General features: G+C 35.6%; 1 protein-coding gene across 2 annotated transcripts in view; it reads left to right on the top strand.

Annotated features, from left to right (window-relative positions):
• The window catches only part of LOC125658081 (uncharacterized), a 77,717-nt gene that overhangs the window by 26,911 nt on the left and 30,477 nt on the right, over positions 1-20,329 (top strand). For both annotated transcript variants that reach the window (XM_048889170.2, XM_048889171.2), the window contains exons 9-10: positions 1,991-2,097; positions 2,516-2,631. In XM_048889170.2, coding sequence (XP_048745127.1) covers positions 1,991-2,097; positions 2,516-2,631 — 223 coding nt within the window. The remainder of the gene's footprint in view (positions 1-1,990; positions 2,098-2,515; positions 2,632-20,329) is intronic.

The raw sequence follows: 20,329 nt of genomic DNA, 5'->3' as shown, positions 1-20,329 counted from the left end.
CTTCTCTACTCGCAGACATGTGTGAGAAAAACTGAATGCATGGTAATGAAGATCTCTACCTAAATTGTGAAAATCATGGCCCCTAAGATAGGGGATCAAAATGTATTAAATCTTAGAAAATTTTGTTTACTCTCTGACGTGTGAGGAAAAACTAAATGCATGGTTATCATAACCATATAAAGGTATCTACCTAGATTATGAAAATCATTGTCTCAGGGTTAGGGATGTAGGTCCTTGGGTGAGGCCAATATGGCTCTCTAGTGAAAACGTATTAAATCTTAGAAAAATCTTCTCTACTCTAAGACATGTGTGAGAAAAACTAAATGCATGGTCACTAAAACTAAATGTGATGTCTTAAATCTTTTAAAATCTTCTGTCCTCTCACATAAGTACGAGGGAAAATTAAATGCTTAGTTATGATGCCCATGAAACCTTCTACCTACGTTTTGAAAATCATGGTACCTGGGTGAAATGTTTAGGCCTTTGGGTGGAGCCAATATGGCCATATACAGTTAAGATGTTATAGAAAAATTCTTTACTTCCACAGTAATGGAAGATAAACTGAATACACGGCAATGATATCTATGAAGCCTTAATCTACATGTACTTAAATTGTGAAATGCATTGTCCCTGGCCGGGTCAGGGGTTCTGACTTGCCAATATGGCTATATAGTGAAAATGTATTAAATCTTTAAAAAAAAAATTTCTACTTCCCCAGCAGAAATCTTCTTTAATCTTATGTCTTGTGAAAATTATTTTTGTGCCTAACGATTACGACAACATCCATGACCTCAACTGCCAGGTTAGTTGAGACTTGGGGGGGGGGGGGGGGGGGGGGGGCTAACTTGACCATATTTATTTTTCCCAAAGACCGAAATCAGGGGACATTATTATTTCTGTCGAGGGGTCAATGAACTTGCATTTGATAGAATAGCAGAAGATTGGTTATTTATTATACCAAATACAAATATAAAAAAGTATAGAAATATACTCAAGTTTGCAGTATCTTATTGGATCGAATATAAAATTTTAAAAGTAGAAATTTCCTCAAGTTTTCATCGTTGGAGAGCGAAATAACAATTCAATGAACGTTTCACGCTAACTGCAGCAGATGTCCTGTCGCTAAATAGCTTAAAAATTGTTTGGTCATGGATTGTATTGGGGGAGGGGGGACTAACTTGACCATAATATTAAAAAAAAAAATTATATTATAAAAAAAACAACATATTATAGTAAATATGTGTTCTATTTTAGAACTGTGACATCTACTTTAGTTTACTGTGCATTATAGGTTTGTAGCAATTAACTGCTAAAATAACTCATCTTTATAGTTTAATCATTAGTTGCTTTTATAACTTGAGGTTTTTTCTAGTCATAATATTGTATTTATGATTTTTCATATTGTAGTTTTTAGGATTGTGGCATTTTTGTAATGTTTTATTAGTCACAATTCCTTAGCATGAATTGCAGTATTGTGTTCTTAGTTTGTTATATTTTAAACTGTTTTATATGATTTTTTGGTGTAATCCTTTGTCATTTATTAGTTAATAAATGACCATTCTAAACCTCAAACTGTGTTATGTGTTTAATTGTGTCAAACAGAGCACCACCCTATCAGTTATCCATAAAAGCATTTAGGATTTTAAAATGTATTTGCATTTCTGAAAAATGAACTGCATTATGTTCATCTATTCCTAGTTAATAAATCAAGATCTGGGGCCAGTCTTTTACAGTTTAAATGGGATTTTAAATTCACAATTTTAATCGTTTTATACTGAGCACAAAGAAATGCCAAGCAAATAAATCTAGATTTTATTGAGAAAATCCTGCTTTTAATTGTTTTTCGATATTAAGAAATGTTAAATCAAAATGCTCTCGCATTCGTTGTAAACGTTTCCTTTTGAAGTTTTATTTAGCTGATTTTCAAGTAATATAAAGAATGGTGATTTTCATATCATGATAACTCCAATTTCTTGGTCAATTTTGTCAGGTTCGGAGATTTTGTGACTCTTGAGAACAGGAAGTCCAGGAAATATTTAGCGTTGTCTTCCTCCACGGGATACTTAAGCGGGACCGTCACAAAACCATTAGTGCCAGGTAAACGATAGAAATTAAAGCTTTCTACTTGCCTTCAGTTGTACATAAGTGATTGTACTTTTCTGTACTTTGCAAAAGAAATTTTATAGATTCGATAACATTAATATTAAAAGGCTTGAAAAGCAGTTGGTTAAGGTGTTTGCAAGTTATGGACGTTTTGTATAATATATATATATATATGAGCAATGAGTATAAAGAATATTTGAACATGTATATATATAAAACTATTGACATGTTAAAGATCAATATTGTTAGAAATGAATTGTTGAATTTTAATTGTATCAATTCCAAATAAAGTTTTATGTTCTGCAAGTGTATACTGAAGAGATCCTTATATGTAACCTATTTTCTGTACACATCAAAAGAAGTAGTTCAACGTCCTATAAAAAATAAAGCGCCTCTCGAATTTGTTTTCTAGTTGATAGTATACAAAATTATGACGGACTCTTCCAAATCAAATCGAGTGATAACGACCCTACAACATTAGGAACTCCACTAGTGTATGGTCAGAGCTTCAAATTGGTACCTGTGGAGGTTAGTTTGTTTCGTCTGATTCATATTTATTCACACTATGACTCCGGAGTCAAGATCGGGGACATACTTGAGATTTAATGTTTTAAGCAAAGATGAGCAATATGACTCATGGGCAGTGCAGTGATCGATCCAGCGCGGGAAATATAACGCAGTTGATGTACACATTGTGCATATTGACGTCATATAATAATCCACTTACTGGTACATGTAAATCTGAATTGAATTTTTGAATGCATACATATTTTGCCCATTCATTCTTGGTTGGAAGAAAGGTACTGCCATAGCTGTCACACATTTAGTCAATATTTACTTATTATTGAATCATGAACAATTGGTATTATATCATTTTTCATATTGCATGCTTTTTTCTGGAAATAGAAAATTGTCACTGAAATATTGCGTGTTTTGACATCAGTCTGCTCAGCTTGACGTCACTAAATATTTATATTTATTTAGCAGTGTGTATTTACGTGTTTGAACAGCCTAAATGTCCCTTTCTTGGACGCTAGTTAATGGAAAAATGTTGGTAAGAGTTGTAAATTTGGTACGGGAGTCTTGCTAAAGTCAATGAGACTCAAAGGAAAGAAAATGAGCCCAAACTATGGGTTTTGAACTAATTTTCTCTTAAACACGTGGTACCATTAGAACTCCCGTGGGGATCCGGGTTGGAGTAGGCCCCCCTTGCTTGTCGTAAGAGGCGACTAAATGGGGCGGTCCTTCAAACGAGACCGCAAAAACCGAGGTCCCGTGTCATAGCAGGTGTGGCACGAAAAAGATTCCTCCCTGCTCAAAGGTCGTAACCGCCGAACATAGGCGTAAATTTTGCAGCCCTCCACCGGCAATGGTGACGTCTCCATATGAGTGAAAGATGCTCGAGTGGGACATTAAATAAAATACAACCAACCAACCAACCAACCAACTAGAACTCGTTCCCCTCGCTGCGTAAACTTTCTCAGCTCTCAAATGAGCAGAAAATACATAATTTAATGTTGAAAAACGAAATTGATATTATTTGATAAAAGAATATATATATATATATATATATATATAAATAATTACTTTTCGCATTGATCGGTAAAATTATAGATAAAAAATAAAAAAGATACACGAAGACGTCTAGTAAAGCTTTAGCGCTTTCATTTCAAATCAAATGTAAAGCTTCTGAAGATTTGAAATGAAAGCGCTAAAGCTTTACTAAACGTCTTCGTGTATCTTTTATTTTTTACTTTTATATATATATATATATATATATATATATATATATATATATAATATATATATATATATATATATATATATATATATCTGTGTGTACAATGTGACCGTTGGACCGAGCGAAGCATAATGATGAAATGGTCATTGGCGTGCACAAAGATAGATATATCACTAAACGCGCATTAACATCGAAATATTAAAAGGGGTATATGAGGATTACGGAAGTTCCGAGTTCCCCAAGAGTTATTTCCCTTTGTCGAACTCTTCCGTAAATTATGACGTAAAATATGATGACAGTGGGTACATTTGCTAATTACTATCGTTGTACATGTACTATTTCTTAAAAGATGATATCCAGAGTTTCTGAGACCATCCTATCTCAGGGGAAAGGCAACTTTAGTGAGTTTATGAGTATTGGATAACAAAATGGCTCAAACAAATACTGTTAATTGCCATCTTTCTTTGATAAAAGCGTCACTCAAGTTGAAGAGGAAACGAATAATGATTTAATAGCCAATTTGATGATCTTATTCAAACGGATTATGCTTGATATGGTCAGAATATACATACCTATTCAATTAACGCGGGGAATATAAAGCCAGCCAACGTAAACAGTGCATTGTGACGTCACGTTCAACTTCGGTGTTTTTCCTTTCCAACCAAGCAATTATAAACAACCACAATACATCCCGTTTACAATTGCGAATATTTGTCAGTTGTTTCCCCTATTTCAAACATAGGTGGCGCAAGACTCGTTTACGTCCTTGTTGACTTCCGGTGTACATAAGATTTATGAGAGATTGTAAGGTTTTTGTTGTGCAAATAGGGAGCGGGGGTAGAATTCCCGAGATATGAAGCTTTTATAAAATTCAACTGGTTCATTGCCGTCATATGTGACAGCGACAACGATCGTTTTAAGTTCCACTCAGCGTCGTGCGCTATAAACTTCAGTCTTCAGTTCAGTCCACGTCCGACTACACAGATATCAGATGACGACTTTATTGCAGAAAGTATTTACGGGGGATTAAACATTTGCTCTGTAGATCGTAATATTCTGCATGAATGTTTTATGCTGAAATTTTATCTATCCTTAGTGATACAGTCATCAATGATCGTATAATTCTATGACCCCCCCCCCCCCCCCCCCCCCTCTTCTAGACTAGATCTATAATCGAACAGGGGAAATTTGAGTCATCAATATATAAACGAAGTATGGTACAAAAATATATTTCAGATGTCATTTAAAAATTAATTTTAGAGTTAACCAAGGTAATCAAAATATGAATTGCTACCAGCACCCCCCCCCCCCTCCCTCGGTACGACGACGCGACTGTAATGGAGGGGTGGCTATAATCAGACTGTAACTGTAAGGCAGTGAATATTCCTAGGTCTTGTTTTCGTTTTTGATGACTGGATTGTAAATTAATTTCAACACTTTACTTTCATTGTTAATTTTGTTATAATTCAAAAAGTGTTGTAAAATATTGTTTGAATTTCAGGGAAAACGAGTCTAGATTTTTCAATAGTCAATACGTATGGAATTAATCAAAATATGGGATGATATTGTCAAACTTTCATAACTTATCAAAGTTTGCATTATCAAAATAGTTATGTTGTTATGTCATGTTTATCAACTGACCCACGGACAGTCCTAGCCTATTTTAACTGTTGGCGCAAACCAGAAGAAAAATGCATCTCAAGAGATTAAGATATTTCTGAATTTTTTAGAAATAAAATTTGAATCATATCTACTTTTATCAAAATTAAATGCAAATTCATAAAGCTATAAATTTATCCAAGTGAAGTAAATACAAATTTCACTGTCATATATACAATGTTGTGTTTATATAAAAGCCACACACAGGCCTATTGTTCATTGTGGTTTTTTATTTAAAAAAAAATCATTGCATTGCGTTTTTCAATATTCACTTGTAACTTCGATTTCAATCTGAAGTATGAACATTCAAATTGACCTTCAAATTGAAAAGTGTACTACATTTGTTAAGTGATGTATTTTAGTATAAAATCACTCATATCATGAACTGTCATGGTACAAACATGATAAATCCTTATATGTGAAAGTAAACACGGGTCAAATTATGTAGGCCTACATCAGTTTCCTGCAACACCATGGACAAACGTCATTTGGATACAACCATTCCTATACGCAGGATACAGTCGTGCTTTTCACGCAGAGTACAACCAACTCATAGTATATCAGTCATAGTATATGGATGGAGACGTGAATTTAGAAGTTGAAAGAAAGCTTGAACTTCCGTCTTATTGCAATCCAAATTGAAATATTCAATTAAAATGTAGAAACTCGAAATTTTGAATCATTATTGTACACCTAGCATATGGGGTAGTAAAATTTATTTGACCTGCCAATTTTTATGTTCTCGCTTGCCCTATAATATGGACTAATACAAAGTTAATCGCAAGGACTGTTTACCTACCGTGACGTCATCACGTAAGTGATATAAGTTAAAACACGCAAATAAACTGTTAAAGAGAAGTTATACATATACATTCACTATTACTACACATTTTAACAGCTTAATAATAGAATTCCAGATATATATGGATATATTTAATAATTGATATTCTTAATCCTCGATCGAGAGAGAGAGAGGGGGGAGGGGGGGTCCGCATCTTATTGTTTTAAACATATGCAATTCAACAACTTATAAAGAATTATGATGTATTGTATATTATATATTCAACCTAAACTACTGTTTAAGCATGTAAACTTAATTATGAAGTAGTTTATAATGAAAAACGTTCAATGTGTATTGAATGTCTTTATTTAATCGATGTGACAGAGAAAATTCGGTTGCAGCTGAAACTCTCAACGTGCTTCCCTTTCCGCCCAGAGAGTCTTGCAATGCGTTTTCTAAGTTCGTCTCTAAGCGCAGTGAGGTCCTACGAACCGTAATCCGCCATCGTTACTAGATATTCAACAACTTTCTAATCTAAATGTGTCCTTCCGACGCTCTCTTAAACTTGAGGTTAGAAACGCCTTAGACGTTAACGGATCGTGCGCCACCTGTAATCAAGGGCGAGTAATTGGAAGTTTTATTTGCCATTCAAACGACAACTGAAAATAAAGTAATATCGTATATTTTTATCGAAAGAATTTCATGAACTCGATCATCTGCTTAGTCGTATTACTGATTTATATTTAATGATTTATAAAAATTGTTAAAATGATAATTATGCCATTCATTTTGAATTTTAAAAGTGAGTGTTTAAATTACAAAGTGCAGGTAAGAGTCTTGTATTTGTGGCCGTCAAATTTAAAACTGGAATAACTGTTAAGGCAACTAATGAACAAAGAAATGGCGACGCTTATACGGTTAAATTCCCATATGTAGCAATATTCCATTTTCACCTGCATATGGTGTTCATATATCTCAACTGATTCGATATGCAAGAGCTTGTTCTGCGTATAGTCAGTTTTTAAATCGAGGTAAGCTACTGACAAACAAGTTGATGGTACAGGGGTTTCAACAGTCTCGATTGAAGTCAGTATTTCGCAAATTCTATGGTCGTTATAACGATCTAGTTCGTCAATACAACCTATCATTGGGTCAAATGCTGTCTCATTTGTTTCATACCGATTGTTAAGCCGTTCTTGGCACACTGATTTTGACTGCGGATAACTCCGTTTACCTGATCGGAATATAGGGCTCACGGCGGGTGTGACCGGTCGACAGGGGATGCTTACTCCTCCTAGGCACCTGATCCCACCTCTGGTGTGTCCAGGGGTCCGTGTTTGCCCAACTATCTATTTAGTATTGCTTATAGGAGTTACGAGATTGATCACTGTTCGATATATTCACCTTGCATTGATATAACAAATCGCATTTTCCTCTATGAACCAACCAATTTCAGCACGCTCCACAATCCGTTCATATTCAAAATGATATTAACTATGAACGGATTATGAACTACACGTAGTTTAAAGCACGCGACTGAGAGAGCGTAATGATTCGAAAATAAAACACAACATTTGTTACAAAGATCTCGCAAAGTCACACCTCGGATTAAGATTGTGAACTTACGTGAATTATCATCCCAATCTTGTAGTCTCGTAGCTCCAAAATACAGTGCACCGATGATGATAAAAGGCAGGGTAAAACAAAGTGTGACGTCATGTCTATGTTTTGACATACGTCACAATACGACAGTGACATAGGTGGATCTTAGGAGTTCGTTTTATGCAACAAAATAATAATAATAATAATACCATATTTATATAGCACCCTTTTCATACACTATGTACGCTCAAAGGCGCTTTACAAATGTAATGTACATTATTACCCCGGCAAACCTTATATCAATCTAGAACTTTCCCAAGGAAACAACATCAGCCCTGCCACGGTCGAGAGTCTGACGGCCTACCCACGGATTGAACTAATTTAAATCGTGGTATCTTGTTTCGAAAAATGTACTAAACGATAAAAGAAGCAAAAATTTCTTCCACTCCCAGAGAACTTTTGATTTCTTTTTATTGGGAGAACTTAAGTTTTTCCAAAAACCCTTAAAATTTGCGTCATTTTATTAATTTCACCTTATAAAAAATGATGGAAAATAGTACAAATGACTAAATAGGAGACATTTTAAGCCCTATAAAATCTGTAAAATCCAGGAGCTTCCGAGGGCTTCTTCCCCTGGACCCCACCAGGGGGCCTCAGGGCGGCTCCCATACCCCATGCCTCATAAAGTAGCGCCCCCCGTAACCGCAATTCCAGGATCCGCCCCTGAAAATATTTCCTAACTTATACAAGCAATGTAAAAATATGGGGATTTAGTAAATGAATATAAATATTAGAAATGAACATCAATTTTGACCTGTCCATGGTCAGTATGAACGGATTTGGATTTGAGGCATTCTCTGTGAATCGCTAGCACGATTCACAAAATTTGCCTCAAATCCAAATCCGTTCATACTGACCATGAACAGCTCAAAAGTGATGTTCATTTCTTAAAACAAAATTTTCAATAAACTTATATAGAGATTATCTTTCTTCTTTTGCCGTTTCTGATTTTTCCCTTTCACATACGTGTTACCTTTAGAGCCTTGCTTTGCTCTGTTATGTGTATATTCGGTGTGACTGTTGGACCAAGCGAAGCAGGAAATGGTCATGATTTGCATGTCCCAAGTGATAATCATAATTCGATTCAATACGGTAAATATAGAATTCACTTAAAATTATAAATTATCTTTGAAATTTCCCTTACGCTAAACGCCTAGTAACATCTAAATAATATGTATACGGTGTGACCGTTGGAACGAGCGAAGCATGAAATGGCCATTGGCGTGTCCCAAGTGATACTGTGAGCTCTAATGACTAGAGCGCGGGAAATAATCCGAGCTAAATCTCAACCTGTAACAAGAATTTTTTTTTACGCCAATACCAGAAGTCCCTCGTCCAAAATGGCTGAGATCTCGCAAAGTCACACCTTGGACTATGATTGTGAACTTACGAGCATTATCATCCTAATCTTGTGATCTCCTAGCTCGAAAATTCAGTGCACCAGTAAGCGTAATATCTACCAAAGTGCAATGTTTATGAAAGGCAGGGTAAGATTATATGTGACGTCATGTCTACCTTTGTCGTACTTCATAATAAGACTAACAGTACGTGGCGGATCTAAATACTTGTTATTTCCATTGGTAAAGTCATGTTACCGGGATAATTAGGCATACGTGATACGGCATCGAAAAGAAAAAAATTAAAAGAGAGAGACTAATGTGAGGGAGCACAAGTATTGAATTTAAGCTATTTAAAAAACAATTATACCCCCATAAAATTATGGAATTCGGCCGGATCGAATATTTTTTTTTTCGCGTCTAAAAATAAGAACTGATTAAATCCATTTCCTTGGCACATCCGGTAATGCAAACCACGATGACCTTCCCTCATCCCCCTCCTCTCCGGTATGATAACCAACCATGCCACTTGCTATCAACAACTGGAAAATCATTAATTATAATTAATTCTAGTTTTGTGAATGGGGTGGACATATTCAAACCTTGTTTTTTTTCAGTTTCTCAATAATGAATATAGATAGACGCTTGAAACTTGTAGAGTTGATCAACTAACATTAGTCCATTGTACACATACATTCAATTTTTTTGTCCGTTACTTCCGGTCTATACCGGAAGTATTTGAAAAAATGTCGATTTTCCGATTTCTTCGAGTGATTTCTCAGAGATGGCTGGATATATTTTCTTGAAATTTTCAGGAATAATGTCTTATGAAATGACCTTGCTATAATTATTTTTGTTTTAACAAAATTCACTTCCGGTTGGAAAATATGGCCGATTTTCTGTTTCTCAAAAGGAATTTTGTCCAGCATTTTTCTTGGAAAAGGTAAAATATAGGTTCATCAAATATTCAGGGATGATCAATCTCCGTTTGTAAGCGTGCAGTTGAACATGTCGACCGTCACTTCCTGTCGTCACCGGAAGTGATGGAAAGAATCGCAAATTTCAAACTTTTTTCTTTAAATTGAAACCTATACTATTTTATTAACTCTCTTTCAAAGTTTCAAAAGAATATTGACTCTGTCGGTAGTCAAAACGACTACTTCCGGTTTCTTGATAAAATACTTTTTTACTTTTCGTCTCTTTGTCCCCATAAATCTCGCTTATATTTGAAGTCTTTCATATGATTTTCACATGTCTTAATAAAAGTATCAACTTCGAAAGTTTTGATAATTTTGTTTTTCAAAATTGACTTTCGGTCGGTAGTAACCTAGTACTTTTTCTTTCTTTAGTCTACTTCTTTTTGTTGAGAACTTTTTCAGATAGAGACGTGAAATTTTCAGGGAATATAGACAGTAAAGAGTCGCTGTCATTTATAGGAAAACGCATCTGAATAGTACTTCCGGTCGTCACCGGAAGTTACGAGAAAGGAGTAAAAAATTCGATAATACATTTCTCATTCATTGTTAAGGCACATTTAAATGGTTTTCGTAGGAATAGAAAGCTCTTTACCGGAAGTGGTCTAACGGAAGACCTACTCATTACTAGTAATGAGTGTCTAGTTATTATTATTGTTGTTTTTCTTACCGATTTTGTGCACACGATTTCTCTAAAACGGCTTGATAGATTTTCATGAAACTTTTAGGAATGATGTAAAATAGGATTGTCTAGAAAGGTCTTTTTTGGTTTTGCAAAAATCACTTCCGGTCGCAAGTTACGGCTGAATTTCCGTTTTTCCAATGACATTTTGTTCGGGCGTTTTCTCATAAACGGTTAAAGATTGAGACTTCAAACTTTCAGGGATGATAGATTATGAATTGTAGCTGTGCAATAAGGTATTATTTTTGCCACCCGTCACTTCTGGCCGTCACCGGAAATGAACAAAAGAAACGTCAAATTTGAAAATTATGCTTTTCAAACAAAACTTACATAGATTAGTTAGGTCTCTTTCGGCGTTTCAAAAAATATTAAACTTACCGGAAGTTTAACCAGCAATTTCCGGTTTTCAGAGAAAAACTTTTAAAAAACGGTCTTTCTTTGTCCTCGTATATCTCGTTTATTTATGAACCATTTAATACGATATTTACAGATATTATTGACATTATCCATCTTAAAAGAAACCTGCACCACTATTTCAAAGTTCACTTCCGGTCATAAGTTGCGGCCGAATTTCTTTTTTCAAATGATAGTTTGTCCGGGCGTTTTCTCATAAACGGTTTAAGATTGAGTCTATAAACTTTCAGGGATGATAGATGGTGACTTGTAGCTCTGTAATAAAGGTTTATCATTATCATCCGTCACTTCCAGCCGTTACCGGAAGTGAACAAAAGAAACGCCAAATTTCAAAATTATGCTTTTGAAACAAAACTTGCATAGATTAATTGGGTCTCTTGTGGCGTTTCAGAAAATGTTAGTCTTACCGGAAGTTTAACCAGCAACTTCCGGTTTTTAGAGAAAAACTTCGGAAAAATGGTTTTTCTTTGCTATCATATCTCTCGCTTATAAAGCAAGTGTTTTTGTGATTTTCAAATATATAATTGACATTATCCATCTTCAGAGTATAGTGATTTATTGTTTTTGTTTTTTCAAAATTCACTTCCGTTCGTTAAATATGTACGATTTCCGGGTTTTTTCTCCAAGTGTTTTCTCATAACTACTCAAAGATTGAGTTTTGAAGCTTTCAGGAAAGTTAGATAGTGATTTGTAGATGTGACATAAGTGTTTCAACTTTCTTCCTGTCACTTCCGTCATCCGCTGGAAGTACCATAAAATATGTAATATTTCATCTTTTAAATTCTAATCCTCATAAAATTATTTAATAGAGTGTAATAAGTCATATCATTTCCACCGGAAGTTGGTTGTTCGAAACCGGAAGTTGGTTGCTCGAAACCGGAAGTTGTCCAAAAACTCAGTATTTTTTATGGAAATTTTTAGTGTGGGTTCCTACGTGGTTCAATTGGAATTTTTAGTCGTTTTATGGACTACCGAGATACTTGAAAGTGAATGAAACCTCGTCAGAAATTGAACGGAAGACCTATTTGTTGCTCGCAACGAGATCATTTCTAGTTTTGTTCTTCTTATTATGTCTCCGAACACAAAGTGTCGGAGACATATTGTTTTTGCTCCGTTTCTTATTATGTCTCCGAACACAAAGTGTCGGAGACATATTGTTTTTGCTCCGTTTCTTATTATTATTCTTATTTTCTTCTTCTTCTTCTTCTTTTTATTCCTCTTCTTTCCAGAGAAATTTGTCCGCTCGATTTTATGAAAGTGTTTCGACAGATCAACTTCAAACTTTGTGAGCTGATAGGGGGTCATGAGGAGGGGTGCAATCAACTTTCGAAATTTTCAAAAAGGCCGCCGTTTCAAGATGGCGGCCAAAAAACGTCAAAAACTCAAGGTTGTCGGATTTCAACCAAATTTTATTTCTAGGGTAATTTGGTAACCCCGAGTTCATTCCCACACTCAAAATTTTTTTTTGAGCCGCCATTTTCAAAATGGCCGCCATATACCAAAATATTTGAAAATGTTAAAATCTCTACAACATTTGGTTTCTGAGGTAATTGGAGGGTCCACAGTTCATTTCTAGCATCAGTATTTCCTTCCAATCTGTTTTCAAATGTTTCAAAATGGCCGCCATTGAAGAAAATGGCGACCAAAAATCAAGTCCGTCGGATTTCAACCGCACTTAGTTTCTAGGTTTTTTTTTATGATCCTGAGTGAATATCTGGCATCAAAAACCATTTCTGACATGGGGAGGTGTTCGGAGACATTTGTGTTGGCATCCCAACACAGTTATAGCTCGTTATTTTTATTATGTCTCCGAACACAAAGTGTCGGAGACATATTGTTTTTGCTCCGTTTCTTGTTTATTCTTATTTTCTTCTTCTTCTTTTTATTCCTCTTCTTTCCAGAGAAATTTGTCCGCTCGATTTTATGAAAGTGTTTCAACAGATCCACTTCAAACTTTGTGAGCTGATAGGGGGTCATGAGGAGGGGTGCAACCAACTTTCGAAATTTTCAAAATGGCCGCCGTTTCAAAATGGCGGCCAAAAACGTCAAAAAATCAAGGTTGTCGGATTTCAACCAAATTTTATTTCTAGGGTAATTTGGTGACCCCGAGTTCATTCCCACCATCAAAAAAAAAATTTGATCTGCCATTTTCAAAATGGCCGCCATATACCGAAATATTTGAAAATGTTAAAATCTCTACAACATTTGATTTCTGGGGTAATTGGAGGGTCCACAGTTCATTTCTAGCATCAGTATTTCCTTCCAATCTATTTTCAAATGTTTCAAAATGGCCGCCATTAAAGAAAATGGCGGCCAAAATTCAAATCCGTCACATTTCAACCAAACTTAGTTTCTAGGGTTTTTAGAGGATCCTGAGTGCATATCTGGCATCAAAAACCATTTCTGACATGGGGAGGTGTTCGGAGACATTTGTGTTGGCATCCCAACACAGTTATAGCTCGTTATTCTTATTATTCTTTTCATCTTATTTTTCCTCTTCTTTAGTGAGAAATTTGTCCGACCGATTATATGAAAGTGCTTCGACTGATCAACTTCAAACTTTGTGAACTGATAGGGGGTCATAAGGAGGGGTGCAATCAACTTTTGAAATTTTCAAAATGGCCGCCGTTTCAAAATGGCCGCCAAAAACGTCAAAAACTCAAAGTTGTCGGATTTCAACCAAATTTTATTTCTAGGGTAATATTGTGACCCCGAGTCCATTTCCACCATCAAAATTTTTTTTTGAGCCGCCATTTTCAAAATGGCCGCCATATACTGAAATATTTGAAAGTGTTAAAATCTTTACAACATTTGGGTTCTAGGGTCACTTGAGGGTCCACAGTTCTTTTCTAACATCAGTATTTCCTTCCTATCTATTTTTGAATGTTTCAAAATGGCCGCCATTGAAGAAAATGGCGGTCAAATTACAAGTCCGTCGGATTTCAACCAAATTTAGTTTCTAGGGTTTTTAGAGGATCCTGAGTACATATCCGGTATCAAAAACCATTTCTGACATGGGGAGGTGTTCGGAGACATTTGTGTTGGCATCCCAACACATTTATAGCTCGTTATTATTATTTTCTTCTTATTCTTATTATTCCTCTACTTTAGTGAGAAATTTGTCCGACCGATTTTGTGAAAGTGCTTCGACAGATCCACTTCAAACTTTGTGAGCTGATAGGGGGTCACTAGGAGGGGTGCATTCAACTTTTCAAATTTTCAAAATGGCCGCCGTTTCAAGATGGCGGCCAAAAAACGTCAAAAACTCAAGGTTGTCGGATTTCAACCAAATTCGATTTCTAGGGTAATATGGTCACCCCGAGTCCATTTCCACCATCAAAATTTTTCTTTGAGCCGCCATTTTCAAAATGGTCGCCATATACCGAAATATTTCAAAGTCTTAAAATCTCTACAATATTTGGGTTCTGGGGTAAATGGAGGGTCCACAATTCATTTCTAGCATCAGTATTTCCTTCCAATCAATTTTCAAATGTTTCAAAATGGCCGCCATTGAAGTTAATAGCGGCCAAAAATCAAGTCCGTCGGATTTCAACCAAATTAAGTTTTTAGGGTTTTTTGAGAATCCTGAGTGCATATCTGACATCAAAAAGCATTTCTGACATGGGGAGGTGTTCGGAGACATTTGTGTTGGCATCCCAACACAGTTATAGCTCGTTATTAAGGTCTTCCGTCTCCTGCGGAAGACCTTACCATTATTGTTCGCGTTCTTCTTCTTCATTATTAAGGTCTTCCGTCTCCTGCGGAAGACCTTACTATTATTGTTCGCGTTCTTCTTCTTCATTATTATTATTATTATTATTATTTTCCTTGGTAGTACACGCGTTTTTCTCAGCCATTTCTCGATCGATTTTCACGAAATTTTCAGGACATATGTCTTTTAGTGACGACACTTTGCTTGCAAAATTTCGTGCTTGACGTCACTTCCGGTCAGGAGTTATCTCTCTTTTAGTGACTTTTTGAAGGGCCTTGTTGTCCACACATCTCCTCCGTTAGTTTTGAAGCTAGAGTCTTGAAATTTCTACACAAGATAGAGTAAACATTTTAGAAGATTTGTGGGGGATTCGATTTTACCGGAGGCGATTTGCCTAAACGCTCGCCTGGACCTGAAAAAATGGATGCCAAAATTTTTCGCCGATTTCGGCGATTTTTGACCTTTCATCTCCAATATCTTTTTTCTTGCAAATATTTTGTTAAGACATGTAGAACAAAAGTTGTGCACATTTACAAGATCTTTTCGAAAATATCAAGATTTAGGGGCTAGCCCCTTAAATTAGGGATCTAGAAGGGCTCAAATTCTAGATCAAATATCTCAAAAATCGTTAATATTTTGGTATAAGTCAAAGAACAAAAAATGTTCATCTCAACTATCCAAATCTATTCAGATAAAAATTTAGGTCATATGTTACGTAATGAGGGATTTTAAGGGCCAAAACCATAAATTTTTTACCCCTTGTATCTCGAAAACGACAAATATTTTGAAAAGCAATAAAGAACAAAAGTTGTTCAGAATGATGATCTGAACAATATGCATATTTCGTTTTTACCCTATGTGGCCCCGTTAGGGAGCTACAGTTTGGCCCCTAAAAATTACTTCTAGAAATTACTCGAGAACGGTAAAGAATTTCTAAATACTTGTTGAACAAAAAATGTTTGAAATGTCATGACCTTTCTTACGATATCAAGCAAAAGGGGCTGACCCTTTAAATTAGGGGCCCAGAAGTGTCCAAAGGTTTATGAGAATATCTCAGAAACTATTAATATTTTGTAATAAGTCATTGAAGCGGAAATGTTCATCTAAACGAGCTTGTTCTTATCAAATCAAAAAGTAGGTCATATGTTACGTAATAAGGGATTTTAAGGGCCAAAATCATAAATAATTGACGCCTCATATCTTGAAAACGACAAATATTTTGAAAAGCATTATTGAACAAAAGTTGTTCAGAATGATAATCTAAACAATATGTACATTTCGTTTTTTCCCTATGTGGCCCCGTTAGGGAGCTACAGTTTGGCCCCTAAATATTTCTTGTAGAGATAACTCGAGAACGGTAAAGAATTTCTAAATACTTGTTGAGCAAAAAATGTTTAAAATGACAAGGCCTTTCTTACGATATCAAGCAAAACGGGCTGGCCCTTTAAATTAGGGGTTCAGAAGGGTCCAAATGTTTTTGAGAATATCTCAGAAACTATTCATATTTTATAATAAGTTGTAGAAGCGGAAATGTTCATCTCAACGAGCTTGATCTTATCAAATCAAAAAGTAGGTCATATGTTACGTAATTAGAGATTTTAAGGGCCAAAATCGTAAATATTTGACGCCTCATATCTTTAAAACGACATATTTTTTGAAAAGCATTATTGAACAAAAGTTGTTCAATGTGTCATAACCTATCGATCAATATCAAAAAATGGGTCTGTGGGCCTCATGGCTCGCCTGTAGAGTCGATTTTTGTCGATATCAGTCGATTTCAAAAACTTGTAACTGGTAAATATTTTGTAAGGACATATTGAACAAAAGTTGTTCAGTTTATCGAGATCTATCGATTGATATCAAGAAATAGGTCTATGGTCCTAATGGCTCGCCTGTAGAGTCGATTTTTTGTCAATATCGGTCGATCTCAATAACTTTTTACAGGTAAATATTTTGTAAAGACATATAGAACTAAAGTTGTTGAGTCTATAGAGGGCTAACAAATGACATCAAGAAATAGGCCCGCGGGCCTTATGGCTCGCCTGGAGAGTCGAATTTCAAACGAATTTCACCGCAACTTTGCTTCAGAAGCTTATGATATGAAAAATTGATTATATCTAAAGTGTCTTAAAGTCGGAAACTAAATTGGGACTCATTTGTCTTTTTTTTTTTTTTAACTCCGAGTGCATCAACAAATCGGACGGAAGACCTACTCGTTGCTCGCAACGAGATCGTGTCTAGTTATTATTATTATTATTTTCCTTGGTAGTACACGCGTTTTTCTCAGCCATTTCTGGTTCGATTTTCACGAAATTTTCAGGAAAGATGTCTTTTGGTGACGAAACTTTGCTTGCAAAATTTCGTGCTTGACGTCACTTCCGGTCAGGAGTTATCTCTCTTTTAGTGACTTTTTGAATGGTCTTGTTGTCCACGCATCTCCTCCGTTAGTTTTGAAGCTAGAGTCTTGAAATTTCTACACAAGATAGAGTAAACATTTTAGAAGATTTGTGGGGGATTCGATTTTACCGGAGGCGATTTGCCTAAACGCTCGCCTGGACCTGAAAAATTGGATGCCAAAATTTTTCGCCGATTTCGGCGATTTTTGACCTTTCATCTCCAATATCTTTTTTCTTGCAAATATTTTGTTAAGACATGTAGAACAAAAGTTGTGCACATTTACGAGATCTTTTCGAAAATATCAAGATTTAGGGGCTAGCCCCTTCAATTAGGGATCTAGAAGGGCTCAAAGTCTAGATCAAATATCTCAAAAATCGTTAATATTTTGGTATAAGTCAAAGAACAAAAAATGTTCATCTCAACAATCCAAATCTATTCAGATAAAAATTTAGGTCATATGTTACGTAATAAGGGATTTTAAGGGCCAAAACCATAAATGTTTTACCCCTTGTATCTCGAAAACGACAAATATTTTGAAAAGCAATAAAGAACAAAAGTTGTTCAGAATGATGATCTGAACAATATGCATATTTCGTTTTTACCCTATGTGGCCCCGTTAGGGAGCTACAGTTTGGCCCCTAAAAATACTTCTAGAAATAACTCGAGAACGGTAAAGAATTTCTAAATACTTGTTGAACAAAAAATGTTTGAAATGTCATGACCTTTCTTACGATATCAAGCAAAAGGGGCTGACCCTTTAAATTAGGGGACCAGAAGTGTCCAAATGTTTATGAGAATATCTCAGAAACTATTCATATTTTGTAATAAGTCATTGAAGCGGAAATGTTCATCTAAACGAGCTTGTTCTTATCAAATCAAAAAGTAGGTCATATGTTACGTAATAAGGGATTTTAAGGGCCAAAATCATAAATAATTGACGCCTCATATCTTTAAAACGACATATTTTTTGAAAAGCATTATTGAACAAAAGTTGTTCAATGTGTCATAACCTATCGATCAATATCAAAAAATGGGTCTGTGGGCCTCATGGCTCGCCTGTAGAGTCGATTTTTGTCGATATCAGTCGATTTCAAAAACTTGTAACTGGTAAATATTTTGTAAGGACATATTGAACAAAAGTTGTTCAGTTTATCGAGATCTATCGATTGATATCAAGAAATAGGCCTATGGTCCTAATGGCTCGCCTGTAGAGTCGATTTTTTGTCGATATCGGTCGATCTCAATAACTTTTTACGGGTAAATATTTTGTAAAGATATATAGAACTAAAGTTGTTGAGTCTATAGAGGGCTAACAAATGACATCAAGAAATAGGCCCGCGGGCCTTATGACTCGCCTGGAGAGTCGAATTTCAAACGAATTTCACCGCAACTTTGCTTCAGAAGCTTATGATATGAAAAATTGATTATATCTAAAGTGTCTTAAAGTCGGAAACTAAATTGGGACTCATTTGTCTTTTTTTTTTTTTTTTTAACTCCGAGTGCATCAACAAATCGGACGGAAGACCTACTCGTTGCTCGCAACGAGATCGTGACTAGTTATTATTATTTTCTTATTATTTTTCCTCTTCTTTAGTGAGAACTTTGTCCGCGCGATTTTATGATCATGCTTCGACTGATCCACTTCAAACTTTGTGAGCTGATATAGGGTCATCAGGAGGGGTGCAATCAACTTTTCAAATTTTCAAAATGGCCGCCGTTTCAAAATGGCGGCCAAAAAACGTCAAAAAATTAAGGTTGTCGGATTTCAACCAAATTCTATTTTTAGGGTACCTTGGTGACCCCGAGTCCATTTCCACCATCAAAAATTTGTTTTGAGCCGCCATTTTCAAAATGGCCGCCATATACTGAAATATTTGAAAGTGTTAAAATCTGTACAACATTTGGGTTCTGGGGTAAATAGAGGGTCCACAATTCATTTTTAGCATCAGTAATTCCTTTCAATCTATTTTCAGATTTTTCAAAATGGCCGCCATTGAAGAAAATGGCGGCCAAAAAATCAAGTCCGTCGGATTTCAACCAAATTTAGTTTCTATAGGGTTTTTTGAGAATCCTGATCTGGCATCAAAAACCATTTCTGACATGGGGAGGTGTTCGAAGACATTTGTGTTGGCATCCCAACACAGTTATAGCTCGTTATTATGTCTCCGAACACAAAGTGTCGGAGACATATTGTTTTTGCTTCGTTTCTTATTATTATTATTATTATTTTCTTCTTATTCTTATTATTCATCTTCTTTAGTGAGAAATTTGTCCGACCGATTTTGTGAAAGTGCTTCGACAGATCCACTTCAAACTTTGTGAGCTGATAGGGGGTCAGTAGGAGGGGTGCATTCAACTTTTCAAATTTTCAAAATGGCCGCCGTTTCAAGATGGCGGCCAAAAAACGACAAAAACTCAAGGTTGTCGGATTTCAACCAAATTCTATTTCTAGGGTAATTTAGTGACCCCAAGTCCATTTCCACCATCACAATGTGTTTTGCAGCCGCCATTTTCAAAATGGCCGCCATATACCGAAATATTTGAAAGTGTTCAAATCTCTACAACATTTCTAGCATCAGTATTTCCTTCCAATCAATTTTCAAATGTTTCAAAATGGCTGCCATTGAAGAAAATGGCGGCCAAAAATCAAGTCCGTCGGATTTCAACAAAATTCAGTTTTTAGGGTTTTTTGAGAATCCTGAGTGCATATCTGGCATCAAAAAGCATTTCTGACATGGGGAGGTGTTCGGAGACATTTGTGTTGGCATCCCAACACAGTTATAGCTCGTTCTTCTTATTCTTCTTCTTCAACCAAATTTTGTCAAGGCCCTAACTAGAGAACCCTTTGACTTTAAGACTTCAAACTT

The sequence above is a fragment of the Ostrea edulis genome, chromosome 9 (assembly GCF_947568905.1).
Source record: "Ostrea edulis chromosome 9, xbOstEdul1.1, whole genome shotgun sequence".
Classification (NCBI taxonomy): Eukaryota; Metazoa; Mollusca; class Bivalvia; order Ostreida; family Ostreidae; genus Ostrea; species Ostrea edulis.
Note: the sequence above shows the minus strand (reverse complement) of the source record. Positions and strands in the feature narration are given on the sequence as shown.